Here is a 25,854-nt window from a genome sequence, read left to right on the forward strand (position 1 = left end):
AATTTAGTTGGATGACACTCACAATAACTACATCAATATATTTTTATTGAAATAAGAATATTTTCTTTCATTTAGTATTGTGTGATTTTTATTTCTTAAAAATACTTGTTGCACGAGAACATTCTTATGGTGAAATGTGGATCCCAAAATTCATAAAGGAGAATTGATAAATCATGTGGGTAGGTTGTGGAACCAAATAAAAATAGGAATGATATTTGTCACTTTGAGAAAAAATAAATGTTATTCTTAATATATGAGGATATATGATAAATTATAAAATAATGTATGGCCTAAATAAGAATGAATTTGATATTGTCCAATGGAGATGTTATCTAAAGCTTAGACATGAGACAAAATCAGGAGTTTCTGACTAACAGTGGACAGAATTCTACTATACTAATTCACCTTATTTAGTTTGGTCTTAATTGAACATTATATGGTCGGGTTTTATCATATCAATAGTCATGTTCCTATTCAAAAGTTTGTCTTGATCATTAATATCTAGGATTGAGTACAAGATATGCCTTACCAAGACCATGCTCATTGATAGTTTTTGTTTTAATGTATATGCTCAATCATAGGCTTAGTTGTGGTAGCCAGTTAGGGGCAACTGCCCCCTGAACTTTTTTTCAATTTCTTTTTAAATATTCTTTTATCTTTTTTCAAATATATATTTTTCTTTTATAAATTGTGTGATCCTTCTAAAAAGTATAGATAATAGATTAAAAAAATTACATGTGCAAATGTTGATACTACTTATAATATTTTTAATTTATTTGAGTCATAATAATTTTACACTTATGAAATATATTATAGGAGCTATTGCATTTGTCAAATTTTGCAAAATAAATCCTAAGATTCTATAAACTTTTATATATCATTTAATATTGATAACATATGTATTATTGTGCAAACCTTCTACGCTATGGATTTCAATGCAAGTTTAGCAAAATATTAATAGAAATGTCAATTTCAATGTTTTATCGTTGACGTCGTTAGATATTCATATTTGAAAAACTCTCAACCATATGTGAATTAAGTGCAACTTTGATGATATGAGAAAAGTGAATGCATATTATTTGCTTTATCGAGTTATTCGTCTTATCTTAACTATTTTGTTTAACTACTGCGAGAAAATTATTTTTACCAATGAAGACAGCCAAACAAAAATATGTAGTAAAATAAACTATGAATTTCTTGTACCCAACCTGGTGATTTATATTGAAAAATAAATAAGTGAAAATTTTACCTTTATCAATCATCGATGAGTTAAAGTCTTTAACAAAGAGCGATACTTAAATGAGTGTACATTTTTTTTAATGTTTTTAATTGTTAATTATTATTATTTAGAATTAATATGTTATTTTGGAATTTTAAAATAATTATTTATATTTTTTGTTAATAAATTAATCATAATTATAAATTGTAATTATATATTGTTGTCTCTCCTAAACTTTATGTCAAGATTCTCAAATATATTCAATTGTGTACCAAATGACAATTAGACAAAGTGAATTCAAGTTTTGCTTATATGTTCTCATTCCCTCACATATTTGGGAGTACGTGATGATTTTTTATGTTTAATTATATTCTTATATGTTTTGCAATAATCACTTTATATAGAATAAATTATTATATGAATAGTAGCATATGTATGTGCTAAATTTGTTACTATAGTTCAATCACTAAAATACATCATGAAATAATAATAATAAAATAGTTTATATATAATTAAAAGTAATAAAAACTATAAATATATAAAATATTTAATTAAAAATAAATTTATGAATATATATATATATATCTACCGTGAGTATCTTGATATTGTTAAAATTTGCAGAGAAGAATAAGAAGAAGGAAGAGGAAACAAAAATGTATATGAGAAATCTCTTATCCTCATTAGTTATTGTGCAAAATACATGTATGTCTTTTATAGAAAGTTTTGCTAACTACTAATTAATTAAAACAAAACTAACTACAACTTATAGTAACTTATAGTAACTTCTAACAACTTTTCAAATATTTTAAATATACATCTATTTCAAAAGATACTCATATCCACTTATAAGTTATTATTGAATATACTAATTGTATGTATTTTTAACAATGTGGATCGTTCATTTGGTTGTAGCAATCTATTCAATGATATAATTTCGTTTTTTTAACAATCTTTTTTTTCAATTGCTAGTTATTTAGTATGTCATTGTACTAATGATTTACTACTATAATGGTTATACTTATTAATTCTCTAATTATTTCCTATAGATGATTCACAAAATAATGAATATATATAATTTCATATGTATTTATATAAATATTGAATAAATCTTGTCCAAAAAGGAACATATTTAATAACATATAAAGCAAGAGTTTTGAATTCAATAATTAGTTTAATTAACATTTAAGGTTACTCTTCAATTTATAATAAAGTTAAAAAATGTAAGAAACAAGTCATATGGAATGAAGTGAGTGATGCTTACACATAGAGTAAAGTGGCAGGCATTGTTTTTGTCTGAAGCCAAGCTAGCTTCAACCTCTCAGCTCAACTTTGGTAAGTAGCAACTCATTGAGTTAAAGCAAACACAAATCAAACGCATGCTGGTTAAGTGAGTGAGACCCTCACTAACCCAAAATTTCAGATCTACTCTTCGCTTTCTTCATCAACTTTCTCTCATATTCATATTTCATTCCATTCCCCACATTCACTAAACACCAAAAAAACAATGATAGACTCAAACTCCACTACCACTACCAATATCAACACAACAGAACCTATTGGCCAAAATCTGATAAAACTAATAAGCAACCTTTGTTTCTCTTTCTTCGTTTTCTCAGTCCTTATTTTCACCATCATAGCCATCACTTACCAACCACCTGACCCATGGCTCCAATCTGCTCCAGCCCTTACTCAACTCTTCACCCAACCCCAAAACCCCACTTTCCACGTCGACACCTCTATTTTCAAAACCGGCGAAGATATCACTCTTCCGCCGCAACACGCGCCAAATCCCTCACGCGCCGCCGCAACTTCCGTCACTGAATCACAGATTCAGATAACTGAGGATAAGATCGCTAATTCCACCATTCCTCTCCCCTCTGATGTTTGTGCCTCTGAGGAGATTGATTCTGGAACCCTAAATTGCTCTGATCCTCGTGTTTTGGTTGCGGTGCAACGGTTTAATCTCAGAGCGTTCAAGTCTATTGTTTTCTTTGAATATCGGACGCCGGTGAATGGTTCTGATTCTGATGAGTGTGATGTTGCGTGGCGGTTTCGCAATAAGAAGGAGAAGTCGTGGCGGAAGTATCGTGATTTTCGAAGATTTAAGATTGGGGTTACTGATGATTGCAGGTATAAGGTGGTTCATGCTGGGGGATGGCATTCTGGTTCGAATGCGCGGCGCAATGGTACTCGTGCTACGGGTGCAGGTGGCAGGGGGAAGAATTCGCCGCGAATTTCGAGTAATTCGAACCGTGATGATGAGATTAATGATACTATACCTAGTTTAGGGTCACAGGTTAATTTTAGGAATGGGAAGTATTTGTATTACTCTAGAGGTGGCGATTATTGTAAGGGGATGAACCATTATATGTGGAGTTTTTTGTGTGGGTTGGGTGAGGCTATGTATTTGAATAGGACTTTTGTGATGGATTTGAGTATGTGTTTGGCTGCTACTTATAACCCTAGCAATAAGGATGAGGAAGGGAAGGATTTTAGGTACTATTTCGATTTCGAGCATTTGAAAGAAGAGGCTTCTATTGTGGAGGAAGGTGAGTTCTTGAGGGATTGGAAGAAGTGGGATAAGAACCATCGTAAGAAGAGGAAGGTCCCTGTTAAGAAGGTTGTCACACACAAGGTCACTCCGATGCAGCTTAAGAAAGATAAGAGTACTATCATATGGAGGCAGTTTGATGCGCCCGAGCCGGAGAATTATTGGTATAGGATTTGTGAAGGTCAGGCTGCGAAGTACGTTCAGAGACCGTGGCATGCTCTGTGGAAGTCGAAGAGATTGATGAATATTGTTACAGAGATCAGTGGGAGAATGGACTGGGATTTCGATGCGGTGCATGTGATTCGGGGAGAGAAAGCTGAGAGGAAGGACCTATGGCCTCATTTGGATTATGACACGTCGCCTGATGCTCTTGTCGAGAAACTTAAAGGGATGGTTCAGCCTTGGAGGAATTTGTATATTGCCACCAATGAGCCTTTTTATAATTACTTTGATAAGTTGAGATCGAATTATAAGGTCCATTTGCTTGATGATTATAAGGAACTGTGGGGAAATACAAGTGAGTGGTACAACGAAACTAGTCTTCTCAACAATGAAAAACCTGTTGAGTTTGATGGGTACATGAGAGTTGCAGTGGATACGGAAGTCTTTTACCGTGGAAAGACACGTGTGGAGACATTCTATAATTTGACTCAAGATTGCAAGGATGGAGTTAATACGTGCTAATCAGGTTGGCACTCATGTTTTTTGATTGCTTATTCAAAATTTATGGGTTCAATCAGGCCTTCCTTTTTGCTTCAGTTTCAGGTTAATACCATCGGGTTAAATTGAGCATATTGATGTACTTGCTTGTTCTTTTATTGTATTGATGATAGATTTATTTTAATTGTTATGATTTTGTATACATACTATTGAATCCCCTTTCGTGTCCTCTTACATCATTATATCACATGTGCATTTTTTAAGAAGCTGCTGAGTTATGTCTTCCTCTTTCGTTACTCGCCTATTTTTGGAAGGCCAAGTTAGCTAATGCAAAATTTGTTGTGGCCCTTTAAGATTCCATTTGGTGTTTTGGAAATATGACTGTCTTTAACAGTTTAACTTGGAAATGATTATAAACAGTTGCAGGTTTATTTCGTAGAGTTTGGTTTGGTTGGGTTGATGGCTCTGCATAATTTTGTCCAAGCTCTAGATGATATACCAAAATACATAATGCAGTGAATTCTCATTATAAACAACATAACGATACCATGACAAATTTTCTAACCGAAATTTATGCCTCAAGCGTCCAAGCTTTGCAAGGCCCTACAAATTTTCCAAGTCTAATACCTTCCCTACCTATGTGTATTCTCATCATTTATGTGTGCTTACATCATTGGAATAACTTAACAGCTATGGAATTGCCATTTTATTGCTAGACCACCATTCCCACTTTGCTTTCCATTAATGATGCTACTCTGTATTCATTCATATACCACGAGAAAGGATTTCATTTTGCAGCAGTTTCTGATTCTTCCTATCATCTGCATTCTGTGAAAGATGTCTCCTTCGCAATCTTCCATTCATTTTGACAACCATGTGCTGAAAGGTCTTTGCTTTTGACCATGGGATGTTGACAAATTTTCTGCTTTTTACCTTGACTCATTTCTGAGATTTAACATTTCTGTTGTTGATATACTCCAATCCAATCAAAAGACTGGGCTTCACCTTTATTTCCGGCAAGAGGTAGGCATTATCATTTTGTTTCTGCTTTGATCCTTGAAGAAGTATATGCTGATGTGCTTGTTTTCATAGCACACGGCACAAATTTAGTGCAACTAAAATAGTGTTAAGGATTTAGCCTGCTTGCACTTTTTTCTCCAGTTTGGATCCTAATTTACATTTGATTCATATTTCTTATTGAAATACATATTCAGAGTGTTTCTAGTCATTCCAGTCCTTCTTTTCATCATTTGTTTTCGTCTAATAACTAAAAAAGCCTGCTTCCCCAACATAATGTCTTTAGATTTATTTTTAATTGTGTTTCTTTTTGGTGCCTTAGTTGCAGACGACATGTCAAACACTCCAACATACATCTATATTAGATAGGTTTGGATACTCCTGACCATATTCTTCACTACTATTTACTAGGAATCTTCATTTTCAATGTATTATGGGGCAGCTTTATTTGGTGCAATTTCTTCCTAAGCATTACCTTCCCTTCTTATATTCTCACTTAACTGGGTTGATTTATTCCATATCCGAAAAACGGGTGAGGGTGTTGAGTCATAATCACGGCCCCTTCAAATCATGAATAGTTAGCAAGTCTTATCACCTAGCAACTTGCAGCTGGGAAATCACAATCAGTTTGGGTGACTTAAAATTCAAAAGCAAAGGAAATCAAAATGCTTATTTTTATGTAATAAGTGAGAATAACTAAGGATTAAATATGTATCCACAGTAAATCAATGTGAGTAAAATTTAAACACTTACTGTAACACCAGAAACAAAAGGGGACATTATCAAAGTATCGATCATTTAAGTAATTTGGTTGATAATTACTAATTTGCCAAGAGTACAGTTTCACTCACGTAAACTTGCAAGCAAAACTAACGAAAAGGCATGCTTAGTAAACTCACACCCTTAATCTACTAGACCTCCCGTTAAGTAGTTATCTCAAGAAAAATGTTAATCAAGTGTATTCTCAAAATTCAGAACAATATTTGTTAACCGCGTACGGATGGTATAAAACTATGATCAATTTGTCCCATACGAACAGATCTAAATCGTATTTACCTAACAGATTGTATTTTTAGTGAGGCACACATACTATGACTATCATCCAATGACATACATCACAATGAACGCGAAATAAATTATGAAATACATTTTTGGAATGAAAGATATTGCATCACCAAATTAATACAATTCAAAGTATATTACTGACAATCTAAAGATTAGAACTACCACAATTTGATCATCCTAATAAAACTGCGCCGCCTGACGAGAGAACTTTAATTAATTGAATTATCAAATTTCATTTTTCGGCCCCTTCTGTGCCAACAGAGTTTTCAAAATCTCATTTAGTTTCATTGATATGACTATCACGAAGATTCACTCGAACCATCAACCTCGATAACTATGCGTAATAATAAATTTGTTACTGACGAATTTAACAGTCAAGCAGCAAAACAATGAAAGCCTTTCAACTCTTGGGCACCAATTATTAAGATTTAAAAACTCAACTAGTGAAGATAAATGTAACAAAGAGAGACTCTACAGCCGAACTTACAAAAAATAATATTTATTCATAATTGTTACATAGTGATCACAAAGTGATCACAAAGCCCAATCCAAAATCCCAGAATTGCGCCACAGCGGAAAGAAATCCATATGTATATTCTGATGTACAAAAAACCAGCCTCGATAATATCAGGATGGCACCAAACCTTTTGGTACTTAATCTCGGGGAGGCTACCACCACTAAGCTCGAAAACCATGTGGGCTACTTGTGACAAAAATGTCATAACAAACAAGCATACATAAAATACTTCATATGCATCAAGACAATTGACAAACCAGCAAAGGATGAGCAAATCAGATAACTATCAAGGAACACGAAAGTTTAAAACATTTTAAAATTATGAACAAAAATTCAGAAATCACATCTGCAATCTCAGCCGAAAGATGGTGATTTTTATGTAAATAATCACGGAATAATCATGCATTAGGACATAAAGTTGCATCATAGATTGCATAATGGCAAGTTTGTTAACAAACAAAAAATAAACACGGTTCATTTGCTTTTAGCAGAAAATGTAAACAGGAATTAAGTAACAGAAAGCTTATATATAAAGAAAGCAATCTGTGTCGCAAAGCCTGTAAAAATTCTTTATACGCCCGTTAAACGAAATGTCCAGATACTATAGACAAAAGTCTTAAATCTGTACATCAGATACCATAGGCAAGTAAAAACAACGACTTTCATGATAATATAAACCAAAAATCAAAATAAAAAGCAAATTAGAACAATAAACTTCCTTAGAAATCACAAAACTACAAAATGTGGAAACATTGTAAGAGATCAGATGGTAGTGCATGTTTTGTTCATCATTCAATTGCAGAATATATGGATATACATCATCATATCTCATTACACGTTTGTACAATACTACACTTTAAAATACAATGATTTTGGGTTCAAAGTACATCATTTATCAATTTTCAGCGAAATTTAATACTCAATGTCAAAACTTGTTACCAAAATCCCATAACTTCGATAACATCAACAAATTAATACTCAATGAACCAGTGAAAAGTTAATTCTAAAAATCAGAGCACGTTAAAACAAACTTAATTTCTAAATTGTATATGGGATCAGATAGTCAGATTTTCACCACACATTAGATGGTAAGACTGGGTGTTGCTGAAAAAAATATCCTCATATCCCATTAGCCAAGAAAACTCACCTTATACATTAAATAGTTAAAAAATAAGAAAATTAATGTAACAAATTTACAACAAAACTTAATAAAAAATGAAGTTAAAACGAAACAAAAGCTGAGATTTGAAATAGAAGGATCAGATTAAAAGGTCAATCACCATCTTACACCTTATCGTGCAAATTAAGACTGGGGCGACAATAAGAATCATCATATCCTTTACAAACAAGACATTATCATAAACAATGACAATACATAATGCAAAATTATGATAAATAATATCCAAAGATCAAAACTTCATGCATTTAAACATCAACACAAGTTAAAATAACAGCATCTAATGCTTCGAACCTATACCTAGACAGAGATCTTGGAAACAATCTGGGGTCTCTTAAACCTCTTGACACTTTTTTTGTAACTTCTTTGAAAGAAGAGGGACAGACATGGTTGCTGTGAGCTTGATTTTGATTCTGTGAAGTGTAGCAGTATATATAGGCGGGTTTGCAGCGTCTAGGGTTCTTGTTATTGCTGCGATTAGGGTTTTGTGATTGCAATGTAATTGGGATTGGGCCAAATGGGGCAAAGAAATAGTCTATGGCCCAAAGCCCAATGGTAACAACTAGAGCACCAAATTAACTATTATGTGGTGGTAGTAGTAGAGTTGGTATATGAAAAAAAGTAATATCTATACTAAAAAAATTTACACTAACAATATATCATTTATCATTGATTTGTATTATTTTTTGTTTGAAAGTTAATAATAGTTAACATATGAACGATAGATGATGTATTGACAGTATAAAAAACATTTATATAATTAATATATACATATTAAATCTTATGGAAACATGGGTGTGAATGTGTCATTCTTTATAATCAAATGAAAGAATATATTTCAATTAAAATTTTAATAATTGAGAAGAAAAAAATGTAAGCATTGATGGTGTAAATTTTTTATTCATTGTGAGTCTATTATCTGATATTCATTTTCAATCATTATTGACTCTTAAAAAATACAAATGAATTATAGATGATGTACTGACAATATATAAATCGTCATATTGACAATACATAAATATTGATAATTTTATACTATTCTAACCAATCATAATAAGTAACATATTATAGTTTTTTTGTACTTCGGAAATTAAAGAAATAAGAAAGCAATTAAAACAAATGAGAAGGGTCCGTCTGTAAAATAAGAGTAGCTTTAGGAGGTGGGGAGTCCTAAATTTTCGAATCCTTTTAATAATCCATACTAAACTTAAACACATAATTTGTCATCATAGTGATAATATGTGATCTTATTCTATTATATCCTATGTTACCTACTAGTTCAACATATTTAAAATTGTAATATAACTATTATATTCTAATTTTCTTAACTTCTCCATCACTAATGGTTAATATTGAGTAATACGGTGAAATGAGGCAAAGGTATCAATTGCTCAGAGACATGTTATTTAATATTTATGTTTTGGGAAGTTTTGTGGGACTCCCCTTAATAATGGGAATATTGATGATGATGCTAAAATTGTAATTAGTTTCCACCATTTGTATTTTAAAAACATGTTAGGGATTACTCACCACTTATGATTTGATAAATACTTTATGATTATTTTGAATTATAATTTCTATTTATACTCTTTATATCTTATTTCCATTGTACTTTTTTAGCTAATATTGTAGCTCACACACAAGTATGCATGTAGAATTAAACTTGATCCACATTGGCAGTAAGTATGCACGTAGAATTAAAAGCACCGGAGGAAAAAAACATATGGGATTTGGTTCATCTTCCTAATCGTCATAAACCTATTGACGGCAAATGGGTATACAAAATAAAATATAAATCTAATGGGACCATTGCATGTGATAAGGTTAGTCTATTTGCTAAAGGGCACACCCAAGTTGAAGGTGTTAATTAGCAAATCAAAAAATTCTCCAACTACTAAGCTCACTATACTTCATTGTCTTCTTAATGTTGCTACTGCTCGCAATTGGTTCACCCACCAACTAGATGTGCAAAATATGTTTCTTCATGGTGATTAGTATGACTTAATGTACATGGAGCTTCCACCTAGTCTTCACTGATATGGGAGAACATTGTATGTCGGCTCAACAAATCACGTTATGGACTTAAACACACTTCGAGAAACTAATTCTCAACCTTATTAGATACCATTTGAAAAGTTGGTTATCAACAATCAAAGACTGACTACTCTCTTTTCATCAAACATTAAGGTACTTCACTTAATATTGTTCTTATCTATGTTGATGATATACTTCTAACAGCAAATGACCTTCAAGAAATGAAACACTTAAAAGAGTTTTTCCTCAAGCACTTATGTGTCAAAGATCTTGGAGATTCGAAATATTTTTTAGGCATTGAATTCTCTCGTTCCAAACAAGGTATTTTTATGTCTCAAAGAAAATATTCTATAGACATTTTACAATATTTGAGACTATTAGGAGTATGCAGAGACAAATTTCCAATGAAACAAAATTTGAAACTCACTCCCACAAATGGAGTATTACTAAATGATCCAACCAAATATAGAAGACTTGTTGATAGGTTGATTTATCTTATTGTCACAAGGCCATAGTCTACATGTTCGAACTTTGAGTCAATTCATACATGAGCCTAGAAAAACTCATTGACATGTTGTTATACGAATCGTTAGATACATCAAAGGTATTCCTGAACAAGGTCTATTATTTTCTTCTATGAACAATCTTATTATGAAAGCTTTTTGTGGTTCAAATTAGGCAGATTGTCGTGCCACAAGAAGGTTAGTTACAGGATACAACATTTTCCTTAAAGATTCTCTTATCTCATGGAAATCCAATAAACAAATCAATGTTTCAAGATTATCAGCAGAAGCTGAATATCAAAGTTATGGCCAACACATGTTTGGAGCTGACTTGGTTGCACTATATACTAAATGATTTGACAATTCCACAAACAACTCTTAAACTCTTATTTTGTGATAGTCAATAAGCCTTATACATTGTTGTGAATCTCATTTTTCATGAACATGCAAAACATATTGAAATAAATTGTCACATTGTTCGAGAAAATCTACAAGTTGGAATGATTAATCCTTCTTATGTACCAACACGCTTCTGGTTAGCAAACATTTTCAAAAAAAACTTTGGGGAAGGACCAATTTTTGGCATTGCGTAGCAAGTCGAAACTTCATGATATTCACTCTCCAACTTGAGGGAAAGTCTTAAAAAATATCTTATAATCAGATCCCACTAATTGAAAATCATTACTCATATGCCTAGACCAATGTATTATATAGATTCTATCTTGTGAATAAATAATCCACTATAATATTCATCCTATTTTCAATGTATATCTTGTCCTTGTTATCTTCTTAAGAGTATTGATTGCTCTAGTTTTAGAGACAAGTTATTGAGTATTTATGTTTTGGGAGTTTTTGTGTAACTCTTCTCAACAATGAGAATGGTGAGGATAATACTCAAAAGTTTTAGAGACAAGTTATTTAGTATTTATGTTTTGGGAGTTTTTGTATAACTCTCCTCAACAATGAGAATGGTGAGGATAATACTAAAAATTCAACTAATGTGCATAGTCTATTTGTCTTTAAAAATATGTTGGTGGTTGGAGATTGCCAATCATTATTGACTGGTGATTTTTTTGTACTATTATTGGTATTTCTTATCTTTTGTTAATGAATTAATTTCTTTTTGGGCGTATGGTTATCCCTTCTAACTAGTGTCACTCCTAAGAATCGAACAATTTTGACCGATGACTTGATAAAACAATACTTTGTTATAATAAGTTGTTTATTTTGAATTGTACTCATTCTATGATTTCTATTTAGTCCTTCAAAAGTTTAAACTTAGTTCCCATTTTTTTATTTCTTTTGTTACATAGTTCCTCGTTAGCAACACAACAATCCCAAAATGTTTACAATCTCAACACTCTAATAACCTACCAACTTTATTCCTCAAAACTTTCAAATTTTTGTGTGAATGAATATAGACTTCATTATCATGGGTGATGTCCACAAAAGAATTAAACTTTATATTGTTCAAAAAAATTACAAAATTTGCAAGTTAAAATAAAAATGTAGGATAAACACTGTCAAACCCTTTAAACTTTTTTCATCATTTTCTAAATAAAAATTCTGGTTATTTTATGAATTATTTATTTACCTATTATATTAAAAATAGAGAAGGAATTCACTTACTCTGAGAGTAAATAAAAAAAGTTCCTACACATCTTAGTTATCCATTTTAGAAAATTTTAATGATTAAAATTAGTAAGTAAATCTGAACAATTAGATTTTCATTAAATAAATGTCTAAGATATAAAGTAATTCTTTTTTACTTATTCTTGGAGTCTTCCTTGTAAATATACTTTATAAAAAAAGGAAGGACTGATTAAACCCATAAAAAATAGTACCATGAACCTTAATTTGAGCCTATTTAAAGGCAGTTTTTGCAATAAAAGTGGCACGAATTCCAAGAACATTCTACATCGGTGCACCTCTTCTCCATAATTTGGGTGAAAGTCCAACTGTTTCAAACAATGTCTCATTCTCTGTTCCAAACTAATAAGATATTGTCACATGTGTAAAATAAAATTTTGAAAAACAAAAATAAAAGAAAGTAACATTGTGATTGGTTTAGGAAAAAAATGTGATGTTGTTTGCAAGAAGTGATCTATGTACATAATCTATGGTCTTGCACCTTCTACTGTTGGGACAAAAGAATACAGAGACAAAAGAATAACACAAGAGATTTGGTAACGAGTTTCGACCAATTGTGCCTATGTCCCCAAGAACGTTGAGCAGCTACCACTATATATTATTAGAGAATAAGGATTAGTGTTTGACTACTCTTCTCCTTATTACATTAGGTTTACATAACATAAATATATATAGTCCTCTACCCCAACCCCTTTACATCAGCCCAAGCTCATAACTTGTATTGTTGTTATCTAGAGATATGAGTCATTGCACAACAATCTCCATGTTGGCGAATATCATCAATCTCCATCTTCCGCCATTGGGTAGGGGGCGCTCCATAGTCCAGCATCAGTGAATGTTCAGCAAGCTCAGACAATGCCTGAACTTGTCCACGATAACCGGTTTGGTTAGCATATCAGCTGCATTTTTTGAAATGTGAACCTTATGCAATAGTATCTGCCCACAAGCTACCAACTCTCTGATCTTGTGAAATCTCACATCAACATGTTTGGTCCTAGCATGATACACCTGGTTCTTTGCCAAGAATATAGCACTCTGACTATCACAATGCAGCGGAACTCCACCTTGCTCAATGTCTAACTCATTTACCAGCCCCATAAGCCATAGGGCTTCCTTAGAAGCTTCACCAGCTGTCATGTACTCTACTTCAGTTGTGGACATAGCAACAACAGACTGAACTGATGATCTCCACATAATTGGTCCACCTACAAGGGTGAAGACAAACCCCGTTGTCATTGTGGACCTTCTATCATCCAAGTCTCATGCATAGTCTGAATCAACATAACCAATAACTGAAGGCTTACTCTGTTGGCTACCAAACATGATACCGAGACTTGTAGTCCCCTTCAAATATCTGAAAATCCATTTGACTGCTTCCCAATGTTGCTTCCACGACATGTACTTGCATACTTGACACTGGTTGTTTCCACCACATGACGCCAAACAGAGAATGGTTCCCCACATACAGGGCAAGCAATTTTGGTTTCGTGTATCTCGGAAATAATAAAGCATGTGAAATTATTGGTATGGGAGAACTCAGAATTATGATGGATTGGTTCCAATAATTTCATATGCTTTATTATTTGTAACTCTCATCAACATTGAGCTTGACCTAACCTGCAATAGGACAATGTCACTGGATTAGAGGGTTGCGAATAGTTTCTAACCATGTTAAGCTAATCCATGAGTCCCTGATGAACATTACGTGCCACATACCTAAAGCTTTTCCTCCATTTAGAGAGGTTATGAAGAAAAAAGGGTATTGAGTTATACTAGTGGTGAAAAAAGAGATGCAGGTCATAGAAATGATGTAATCACTTGATCCGTAGAGAAGGATGGAAACAATTACATAATGTAGGGAGAGTCATCTCTGGTAATGGGGAGATAAACATTCTTAAAAAGCAAAGAAAAAGTAAAGTGTAATGACATTTATTTCCTTTCTATTTGTGATTAGATTACACTTTTATCCTTGCAACTAAAAGAAAAAAAAAATTCTCTCCAATGGGGAGGATCTTGTTCCTACATAATGTTAGCCATCATCCATACAACACAAGGTTCACACAAAAAAACTTTGAAAGCTAGTTTAATAAAGTCCATGTTGATAAAAGAAACAGAGAAATAAGACTTTATATATGATGCTATGTATGCCCATAAATATATGCAGTAAAAGCATGAGAGTTTTTATGATAACAAAAAATACTCGACCTATTGGCACTCGTAAAAATACACACAACAAGTACTCATAATAATAACTTATGGATGAGAACGAGTATTATGATATCCGCCATGTGTATACCCGTATATTTATAAATTTATTTTTAATTAAATATTATATTATATATTATAATTTTTATTATTATATTAAGATTACATATTTTCTACTTTATTATTATTTCAAATACATCAAATACATATCTTATTATTCATTTAAAATTACTTTTATATATTCATTATTACAAAATATATAAATATATAATTCAAATTGGAAACTCGCTGGCTATCCCAAGTAATCATAAATAGTGCATATATGGATATATGTAAGCACTATATATGAGTACCCGTAAATAATGCAGCTCTGGGTATGAGTATTTAATTGAAGTGTAGAAATGTAAGTAGGAAGAGTTGTTAGAATTACCAAATATAGAAGTTAGTTGATTAAGAATTAGTTGGTAGTTGAAACTCTTACTATAAATAGAAGGCAATGTATCTTTGTTGAGATAATAAGAATATTCACACTTTCTTTATACATATACCTTTGTTTTCATTTCTCTGCATAAATTCATCTCCTCATCATTTAATCTCTTCCCATCCCTTCTTAAGTTCAAACAATTTGGTATCAGAGCTAAATGAAGAAGAGGGACCTGTTGGCACAAAAAAAGAGGAAGAAGCGAATTACAGATCAAGAAGAAAGGGTGAAGGTGCAATCTCAAAAACCATTCGAAAGGTGAATTGGTACAAGGAGAAAGGTTGATCAATTGGTGCAATCTCTTGGTGGAGTCTTAATCTGAGAAAGACCAAAGACATATTCATCAAGACTGAAAATGGTGGGTAATGGCAGCAATCTCCCATCAATGGGGCTCCCTATTCTAACAGACAAGAATTGGGACAGATGGAGAACACAAATGAATATATTGTTTTGCTTCCAAGAAGTGAGTGAGGTTGTAGAGGATGGAGTTCTTCAATTGAATCTTGATGCCACTAAGTTGCAAAGAACAACATACAAAGATGCCAAAAAGAATGACAATAAAGCATTGTTCTTGATTCATCAGTGTGTAGATGATGTGCCCTTTGAGAAGATTCAGAATGCTAACAATGCAAAGGAAGCCCGTGACATCTTAATTTGAAGCCATGCTGGTGGATATAAGATAAAGAATGTAAAACTTCAAACCTTTAGGAGACAATATGAATTGCTGAACATGGAAGAAAGTATAAGATTGGTGACTATTTCACCAAGATTCTAGCCATCAACAATCAAATGAAAGGCTATGGAGAACATATCTCAGATCTCATGATAACTGAGAAGATCATGAGGTCTTTGCCTCAGAAATTTGACTTCATTGTTGTGGCAATAGAAGAGTCAAAAGACATCAATGCAATGAAAATGGCCTATGAAATCAGATAAAAGCAAATCAAGTCATGATTGGCCTGAGTCTTCTGATAGAAGAAGAGGGTCAAGAATGAATCAAAATAAAATAAAAAGTTTGACAGAAGAAAGGTGTAGCGTTAAATTTTCACCAACAAGGACACTACTCTTATGAGTGTCATGCGGACAAGGCAAAATCAAAGAAGAGTGAAGAAGCCTACAATGCACAAGAATAATCAGACTTAGAACCTCTAAGTCTAATGGTGACAACCTATGTAGGAGATGCACACACAGAGTCATGGTACTTAGACTCAGGTTGTTCAAATCACATGACAAAATATAAGGAGTGGCTGACGGATTTTGACTCCTCAAAGAAGAGCAAAATAAAATTTGTTGATGATAGCTCACTTGAGGTTGAAGGAACTGAGAATGTAGTAACAATGAGGCGGTGTGGATCAAAATCTATGATATCAAATATGGTCTATGTGCCTATGATGAAATGCAATTCACTAAGCATAGGCCAACTAGTAGAAAAAGGATTCAATGCTCTCATGAAGGATGGCATGCTTGAATTGTTTGACCCTGATCAGAGACTCATCATAAGAAGCAGACTGGCAAAGAACAGAACCTTTCAAGTTGATATGAAGGCAGCTGAAGTACAATGTCTAGCCACCTTGAAAACCAATGATGAAAGTTAGTTGTGGCATTCAAGATATGGACACTTGAACTTCAGAAGCCTACACCACCTAAGGTCAAAGCAACTGGTCATTGGAATTCCTATTACATCTCAACCAGAAAAGGCTTGTGAAGTTTGTTTGGTTGGGAAGCAAACTAGAAATTCATTCAACAAGAAGGATACATGAGATCAAGATCAACTTTAGAAGTGGTACACTTAGATGTATGTGGCCCTTTTGAAACACCTTCACTAGCTGGCAACATGTACTTCATCATATTTGTAGATGAACTCGATAGGATGATATCGATGGATGTGTTGAAGGCCAAGAGTAATGCATTTGAAACCTTCCTAAACTTCAAAGCATCAATAGAAAAGGAAAGTGGAAAGCAATTGAAAGTGCTTAGAACAGATGAAGAAGGGGAATTTACTTCAAATGAACATGAAAACTATTGTAAGAATCAAGGGATCAAGCATGGAGTAATAGCACCCTACAACCCTTAACACAATGGCCTTGCTGAGATGAGGAACATAACCATCATGAACATGGTCAGAAGTTTAATCAAAGAAGATGATCTACCTCAAAAGTTATAGGCAGAGGCTGTGTCAACCTTATGGATGGATGCGTTGAAGGCCAAGAGTAACGCATTGGAAGCCTTCCTAAACTTCAAAGCATCAATAGAAAAGGAGAGTGGAAAGCAATTGAAAGTGCTTAGAACAGATGTAGGAGGGGAATTTACTTCAAATGAACATGAAAACTATTGTAAGAATCAAGGGATCAAGCATGAAGTAATAGCACCCTACATTCCTCAACACAATGGTCTTGCAGAGAGGAGGAACAGAACCATCATGAACATGGCCAAAAGTTTAATAAAAGGAAATGATCTACCTCAAAAGGTATGGGCAGAGGCTGTGCCAACCTTAGTTTATATTATGAACAGATGTCCAACAAAGAAACTTGAAGGAAGAGTTCCTCTTGAAGTCTAGTCAGGCAGAAAACCACTTGTTGGTCATCTCAAAATCTTCGGGTCACTAGCCTTCAAACATGTGCCAAGTCAAAAGAGGACCAAGCTTCAAGACAAGAGTGAGGATATGGTGCTTGTTGGCTACCATCCTACTAGAGCTTATAGGTTATTTGATCCAATCAAAGAAAAGATCCTGATAAGTAGAGATGTTCTGGTTTTAGAAGATGAACAATGGGATTGAAAGAGAATGTATACCAACCTGAAGAAGATGTTCCCTAGATTCGGTGAATATGAATCAAGCACAAAAAACTTGAATGTAAGAGAAAATGAAGAAGGTGAATCTACTCCATATGAAATCCCAATAACTCAAAGATCTCAAAGACTAAGATCAAGACCTATCAGATTCAATGATTATGAAGTACACACCGATGATCAGATCAATGAGGAGTGAGATCTAATTCACCTAGCATTGATGGCTGAAGCATTATCAATAGATGAATCTGAAGCTCTAAAATAGAAAGTATGGAAAGATGCAATGGATGAAGAAATCAAATCCATTGAAAGGAAAGAGACTTGGAGTCTAGTTGAGCTTCCAAGAGATAAACATCAAATATGGGTGAAATGGATTTTCAAACAGAAGATAAATCATGATGGATCATTCTCTAAATACAAGGCCAGATTGGTTACAAAAGGGATTTCTACAAAAACAAAGCTTAGACTACACAAAGGTGTTTGCTCCTGTGGCCAAAATTGAAACCATCAGGTTGGTCATTGCAATTGCCCGTGCAAGAAATTGGACATTGTTTCAGCTTGATGTAAAGTTAACATTCCTCTATGGACCCCTGATTGAAGAAGTATATGTACAACAACCTCCTGGATTCATAACAAGTGGCAATGAGCACTTAGTTTACAAACTAAACAAGGCATTATATGGCCTGAAACAAGCACCAAGGGTCTGGAATAGAAGAATAGACTCCTTCATGGACAAACTCAATTTTCAAAAGTGTTCAGTTGAGCATGAAGTGTGTGTCAAAGAAGGAAGACAAGGAGAGTTACTAATCATCTACTTGTATGTTGATGACTTATTGGTAATTGGATCAAATCCAGAAGGAATTGAAGAATTCAAGAGGATCATGAAATCTGAATTTGACATGACTGACCTAGGGAGGCTAAGTTACTTCCTTAGTATGACATTTGCATACACAACTGCAGGAATCTTGATGCATCAAAAGAAGTATGCAAATGAAATGCTAATCAAGTTCAACATGAGCTCTTGCAACACTACAACAACTCATACTAAAGCTAATTTGAAATTGACCAAAGATGAGGATGGCGAATCAGTGTATGAAACCTTGTTCAAACAAATAGTTGGATCACTAAGGTTTCTATGCAACAATAGGCCAGACCTTGCATTTGGAGTGGGTTTAATGAGTAGATTTATGTGTAAGCCAAAGAAGACTCATATGTTGGATACCAAGAGAATTTTGAGATACATCAAAGGTACATCAGATTATGGGATCATGTTCCCAACCAGAAATCAGAAACCTACACTTGAATTAGTTGGTTTTGCAGATTCAGACTATAGTGGTGACCTAGTTGAAAGTAAAAGCAATTTTGGTTACATATTCTTGCTTAATGAAGCTCATATCTCATGGTGTTCAAAAAAGCAAGAAGTCATTGCATTATCAAGTTGTGGAGTATAATACATCTCAAGATGTTATGTTACCTGCCAATTTGTATGGTTGGAAGAACTGCTTAAGGAGATCAAAACTGAAGCGAAGGCACCTTTGCAACTTTTGATAGACAATATCTTTGCCATTAATCTATCAAAGAACCTAGTAAGCCAAGGGAGAAGCAAACATATAGAGGTAAGGTTCTACTTTCTAAGGAATTTAGTGAACAAAGGAAAGCTTGAAGTTGTGCATTGCAAAACAGAATTGCAACTTGCAGATGGTTTTACTAAAGCATTGAAACCCGAAAGATTTGTGAAACTAAGAAGAGGCATATGTGTTGAATCTCCAAGACACTTGAATTAAGGGGGAATGTTAAAGGAAATGTATAATTCAAGTGTAGAAATGTAAGTAGGAAGAGTTGTTAGAATTACCAAATATAGAAGTTAGTTGATTGAGAATTAGTTAATAGTTGAAACTCTTAGTATAAATATAAGAAAATTCACACTTTCTCTATACATATACCTTTGTTTTCATTTCTCTGCAAAATCTCTTCTCCTCCTCATTTAATCTCATCTATTCTCATCCATTCTCAAGTTCTAACAGAGTATAGGTAAACATTATCGACATGTACTCATAAATAATGCATATATAGATATAGGTAAGCACTACCCGTGCACGCCTGACCCTAATGTCCATATTTTATGCTATCATTATACTATCAATCTTTAATATTTAATCATCCATTCACTCTTAAATATAAATGATAAATAATAAATTATGTATTGAGATTATTTTTATCAATTCATACCCTACCACAAACATTATCCATCATTGATACTTAATCCTTATATTGATAATACTACGAGTAACAATTTTTTTATACATCTATATTTTTATATTATCTATAAAACTAAACATAAAATAACTACCATGATTGAGGAATTTTTACTTTCAATTTTGTCCTTAATATTTTTAAATTCTCTACAAAAACAAATAATACTAAGTAATGACAATAAAATATTAAAAGGGAAGAAAAATTGCTTATTATAAGTTGCCCCTTAATTTTTTTTCGCGTCAATCAATATAATTATCTAAAATAAAACTAGGATAAAAAATATACATTGATGTGATATATGTTATATAATTATCTATTCATATTTAATTATTATTATTAATTTTTTATAAAAGTAAGAATGTTGGCAGGCACAAAATGCATGATAGCTAGTATCTTCATGTGATATTGTGATGTAGTTATAATTAGTAAAACGAGTGAGACTTTCCCTCTTCACTCTTCACTCTTCACTCTTCACTATACTCCATTAACTTAGTAACTCTTATTCATCAATCACATTAACCTTCATTCAACCTTCTTCTTTCTTCTATTTACCTTCTTCACGTTCACATTCCAATCATCGTCTTTTCTTTTTTCCTGGGTCTGTTTTGAAACATGATCTTTTGTTTTGTTTATAACTATTATTATTTTTCTGCGTGGGGCTTCAACTTTGGACTTATTTAATTTCTTTTGCAGACTTTGGGTTGGTTTTATTTCTTGTTTCAACTTTCAAAGAAGCTTGCTATTGTGAACTCAAACTCTTTTCAGCATTTCTATATCACATAAGCTATATATATATATATTTAGCTTTTTCACTTGTTCAATCATGACAAGAGGGTGAGTTTGTCGCAAGTATAAGGTTGTTGGTTAGTAAACATGATCTCACATTTTCAAATCCTGAAAACAGTTATCCTACTTGAAATAGACACTCTCCATGAGAGCTAAGTAAGATTGACTCTATGTTTTTTTTAGCTTTTTCACTTGTTCATTCATGGGAGAGAGTGGGCTTGTCACACATGTAAGGCATGATATCAAGTTTTCAAATCCTGAAAACAGTAACCCGACTTGAAACAGTTACTCGGCTTGAGGGCTAAGTAAGACTGCATACATATACTATCTCTAAACTTCATTAAGTGAGAGTCTTGGATGGACTAGGCCGCCCTTTTTTATATAATGATTCATGACAAGTTTACATGATTCAAGTTTAAAGCTTGCTTAGTTTTTCATGTGTCTGAATGATTGAACCCCTGATTCAGTGACTTTCCTTCCTTTTAGCACTCCTGCTTGCATTTTGTTTTTTGGTTTCTTAGCAAACCCTTTGTTTGTATCAAGTTAGGTTATGCCCCTTAGTGCATTTTGTACTAGTGTCTTTCCACTTCCTTCTCTCTTAAAATAAAAATATTTAAAAAAAAACCTTAAGACTTTCCATGATTAATATATGTTCTTTAATGCTCACAGCTCTAGGCTTAGTAGCAGTAGCAAATTTTTTATTTTATGTTGAGCCAAAATGATGGATTCACTAAGTTAAGGCCTAACTGAAAGCCCTTGCAAAAATGGGCATGGAGCAAAATGCAGATAATAAAAAACCATTAGATTGAGTTAAATTACATGGGATTCTCAATAAAATATAAGGGGATAAGAGTTTGAGGTTTATGGTTTAAAATATAGGAACTAAACTAAGCTTTTAAGTTCTTTTCTGCATCATTCAGTTCTTTACATTTGTAATACGTGTAAAATGATATAAATGGATAGTAGTTATATTCTTTGCTGATATTCATTTTTGTGGTCATTTTCCAAGGTAGTATTAAATAAGTTATACATTTTTTCACTCTATATTTATTAGTCCCTCAATATTCTGATAAATTCTTCACTTTCCCCATGAGAATGTAAAGGTAATTTTGAGATGTTAACTTAATTTTGTATAACTTTGAGAATAATAATTACTTCAATTAATTATAGTTGACCTGTTATTAGGGATGGGAGAGTACAAAGCACTGGTTAGGCTAAAGCCAATGTTTCCTAATAGTGATTCCACAAGATATATTGTTCAATTTTATAATTAGGAAAATTGTTCTTACTAGATTTGATTTGTGTGTATCAATTTTCTGCAATAACATTTTAGAGGACATGCATGCAAACAAGTTTAACATAATTACTCTGCAGATTTAAACTAAATTTGTTTTTTTTTTTAATTTACAATTTATTGTGCTGTCATCTGTAGTTCTTGGAAGTCTTCAATTCTGGTTGTTTCATCTAACTGATGGTTAGCTTTTTTATTCTATTCATGTTGGCAATTTTAGTTCCTGAAATGTGATTTCATTTCGTCGCCGAAGTTTGATACATAAGGCTTTGCTTTGCAGCAGTGTTGGGCTGTGCTTGTCAATTGAATTAATATTGGATAAGATGGAGCTTAGAAAATGTCTTGCAAGTGTTTTGATTCTCACTATTGTTATGCTAACCACTGCATTAGGTAAGTTATACCTTTGTTTATTGTTTTTATCACATGAAAAATGCCTATATGTATCAGCATTTTTCGGTTAATTTATTTTAATATCTCGGCTAGGATTGCCAAAAAGGGAACTTCCTTCATATATGAAAGGTTATTGAATGTGTAGTATTGTTTTTAGTTTGATGTTGGATCACATTCTTGAACTTGTAGGTGCATTTGTGGGGGTAAACATCGGCACTGATGTTTCTGATATGCCATCTGCTTCAAAACTGGTTGATATTCTAAAGGCCAATCAAATTACTCATGTGCGCCTGTATGACGCCAATGCGCAAATACTTCAAGCCCTTTCAAACACTGGTATTGAAGTAATTGTTGGCGTCATCAACGAGGAGGTGTTAAGGATTGGAGAATCTCCTTCGGCAGCTGCGGCCTGGGTTATTAAAAATGTAATTGCTTATGTGCCAGCGACCAATATCACGGCAATAGCATTTGGGAGTGAAATTCTTTCCACAATCCCAAATGCTGCACTTGTCCTGGTTTCGGGTATGAATCATCTTCACAAGGCCCTGGTTGCTGCAAATCTTCACTCCCGGATCAAAGTTTCAACCCCACAGTCTATGGATATCATCCCTAAGACTTTTCCGCCGTCTATTGCCACCTTTGACTCTTCATGGAACTCTACAATGTACCAACTCCTTCAGTTTTTGAAAAACACAAATTCCTTTTACATGTTAAATGCCTACCCATATTATGGATACACTAAAGCAGATGGCCTTTTCCCAATTGAATATGCTCTTTTCAAACCCCTTCCTTCAGTGAAGCGAATTGTTGACCCGAACACTCTATTCCGTTATGATTGTATGCTTGATGCTATGGTGGATGCTACCTATTATTCTATAGAAGCCATACATTTCAACGACATACCCATTGTTGTCACAGAGACTGGCTGGCCATGGCTTGGTGGAGGAAATGAACCGGATGCTACTGTCGAAAATGCCGAGACATACAATAATAATCTGCATCTGCGAGTCCTGAATGGTTCAGGTCCTCCTAGTCACCCCAGCATACCCATCAATACATACATATATGAATTGTTTAATGAAGACAAGAGGAATGGACCTATATCAGAAAAAAATTGGGGCATCTTTTATCCTAATGCAAGTGCTGTTTATCCTTTGAGTTTGAGTGCTTCCGACGGGGTTACTGGAATTTCTGCATCAGTTTTTTGTGTGGCTAAAGCTGGTGCATCAAATGATAAGCTGGAAGATGGCCTGAATTGGGCTTGTGGACAAGGCCTAACTAACTGTGCTGCCATTCAACCCGGGAAGCCATGCTATCTTCCGAATAATTTGATAAGCCATGCCTCTTTCGCTTATAATGATTATTATCAGAAAGCACATGGTGCTGGTGGAACATGTGACTTCAATGGTACTGCCACAACAACTACCCAGGATCCTAGTAAGTTCACATGACTTCAATTTCCTACTTAGGTCATTCATGGTACTCCTTAAACTTCAAGTTATATCTGATTGCCATTGATGACAGCGTCTGTGTCTGATAGGAATCCATAATCAGATTCCGGAAATACTGAAATAGTATGTTTTATTTAGTGAAATGTACATGTATTACAAGGAGGAATCCTTATAATCCCAGAGTTAAGCTCCTCAGAGGAATGCCTAGAGTACTCTCTAGTCTCTGCCCAGCAAATGCCGAATAACTACCGGAATGCATAACCAGCCTCTTACTCTCACTACTCTCCTTTTATAAATGATCACTACTCTCATATTAATGTCTCTGTTGGACATAGTAATAGGGCAACAAAGTGATTGCAGTTTGTTTTGATTTGAATGAAGATCATGTTTAATCTAAAAGATAATAGTCACATTCTTCCTTTGTTTTGTTTAAATAGATTCATGACATACCTTTAAATTTGTTTAATTCATTTTATTGCAGAACTGAATGTAGAATTAGGATTTCATTATTTTCAATTTGACATTTTATCATTTCTATATTTGATTAAATAATTCATGTTAGACAATACATGAACCAGTCTATGATTATATAAAATTGTAGGTTTGTAAAGTGCAAAAGGGAAATAATTTCTATCAATGCCAGGATGACAAATTTATAGTCACCCTACTTCAAGTATAGGTCATGTTTCCTATTAGCTTACCCGTATTCAAAGGAATGTGGGTTATTTTTCATATTTCTTCAGTCATAATGCAATGCAAAATTACTGGTGGACACACCTTTTAATGTTTGATAATGTTGAATTGGAGCAACAATGCTACTCATCAATTAACTTCTACGAATACCTCATAGTGAAATTAAGACTTGATTGTTGTCGTTGTAATACCCCATAACCGAGCTGGTAACTTGGACTGCATAAGTAACAAACGTAAAAGGAGCAGAACTAGTAGTTCACGCTTGCAAAGATGTATCCTATGAATTTATCCCTCACATGCTTACTTTCAGTATTTTCGCACCCCTTGTGTTGAGGATTCCTGCAAATTAGTTATTAGTTAAACTACTAATGCTGTGTACTATGTTGCAGGCTATGGATCTTGTTTATACACAGGAAGGTATAAGCATACATAATTCATGCACATCCATGATTAATTACACTTAAAAAGTTATTGTTGTTTATTGAAATTCTTATCTAACATAGGGATATTTTTGTATCAGTTCAAAAACTGGTGAACAGAGTTTAGCTCCTACAGCACTAGGACCTTCAAGCCATGATCATGGATCATGTTGGAATCTACAAGTGTCTACCCTTCAGTATATATTATCTGCTATTTGTGTATTTTATGCTCTGGTGTTGTTATAAGGTCGATGCACTTATATTGCAGTTCAACAATGGATTCTAGTTTTTATCTATTTTCATTGTTCCATTTTCATTCTTGAAAATGCATTTGAGGTCATATTTATTTAGCACTTTCATTATAGTTAGGTGCTTAAATTTAGTGTTCTAGCTAGATAAGACAAACAGGGTCTTCTTCAAGCAGAGCATATTTGCTGTCCCACCACAACTTGTGTCATTGTATGTATTATCAGTATATAATTGGTTGGAAAAATATTTTGAAGTTAAAAAATTAATAATTAATCATTATTATGACCAATCAAATCTGAGATACATACAGTAACATAATTTGTAGGACATCTGATATATACCCGACTTCAAGATATGATTGATGTTGTTTTTTTGTACACACATTGTTATTCTCACTTTTAATTTTCTATTGGAAGGCAAAAAATCTTTGGCAGTTGACAAGAATACATATAT

General features: G+C 33.4%; 2 protein-coding genes across 2 annotated transcripts; both read left to right on the forward strand.

The window, feature by feature from the left end:
- Positions 1-2,531: 2,531 nt before the first annotated feature.
- On the forward strand, positions 2,532-4,689 carry LOC109338850. Its single transcript, XM_019576196.1, has one exon. It carries the CDS (start codon positions 2,724-2,726, stop codon positions 4,452-4,454), a length of 1,731 nt encoding a protein of 576 aa, XP_019431741.1. The 5' UTR covers positions 2,532-2,723; the 3' UTR covers positions 4,455-4,689.
- Positions 4,690-22,467: 17,778 nt separating this feature from the next.
- On the forward strand, positions 22,468-25,409 carry LOC109338849 (glucan endo-1,3-beta-glucosidase 4-like). Its single transcript, XM_019576195.1, has 4 exons — positions 22,468-22,589; positions 22,779-24,026; positions 25,123-25,150; positions 25,254-25,409. The coding sequence occupies exons 1-4, from the start codon at positions 22,523-22,525 to the stop codon at positions 25,396-25,398; spliced, it is 1,488 nt and encodes a 495-aa protein (XP_019431740.1). The 5' UTR covers positions 22,468-22,522; the 3' UTR covers positions 25,399-25,409.
- The last annotated feature ends 445 nt before the right edge of the window (positions 25,410-25,854 follow it).

The sequence above is a fragment of the Lupinus angustifolius genome, unplaced genomic scaffold, assembly GCF_001865875.1.
Source record: "Lupinus angustifolius cultivar Tanjil unplaced genomic scaffold, LupAngTanjil_v1.0 Scaffold_45_81, whole genome shotgun sequence".
Taxonomy (NCBI): domain Eukaryota; kingdom Viridiplantae; phylum Streptophyta; class Magnoliopsida; order Fabales; family Fabaceae; genus Lupinus; species Lupinus angustifolius.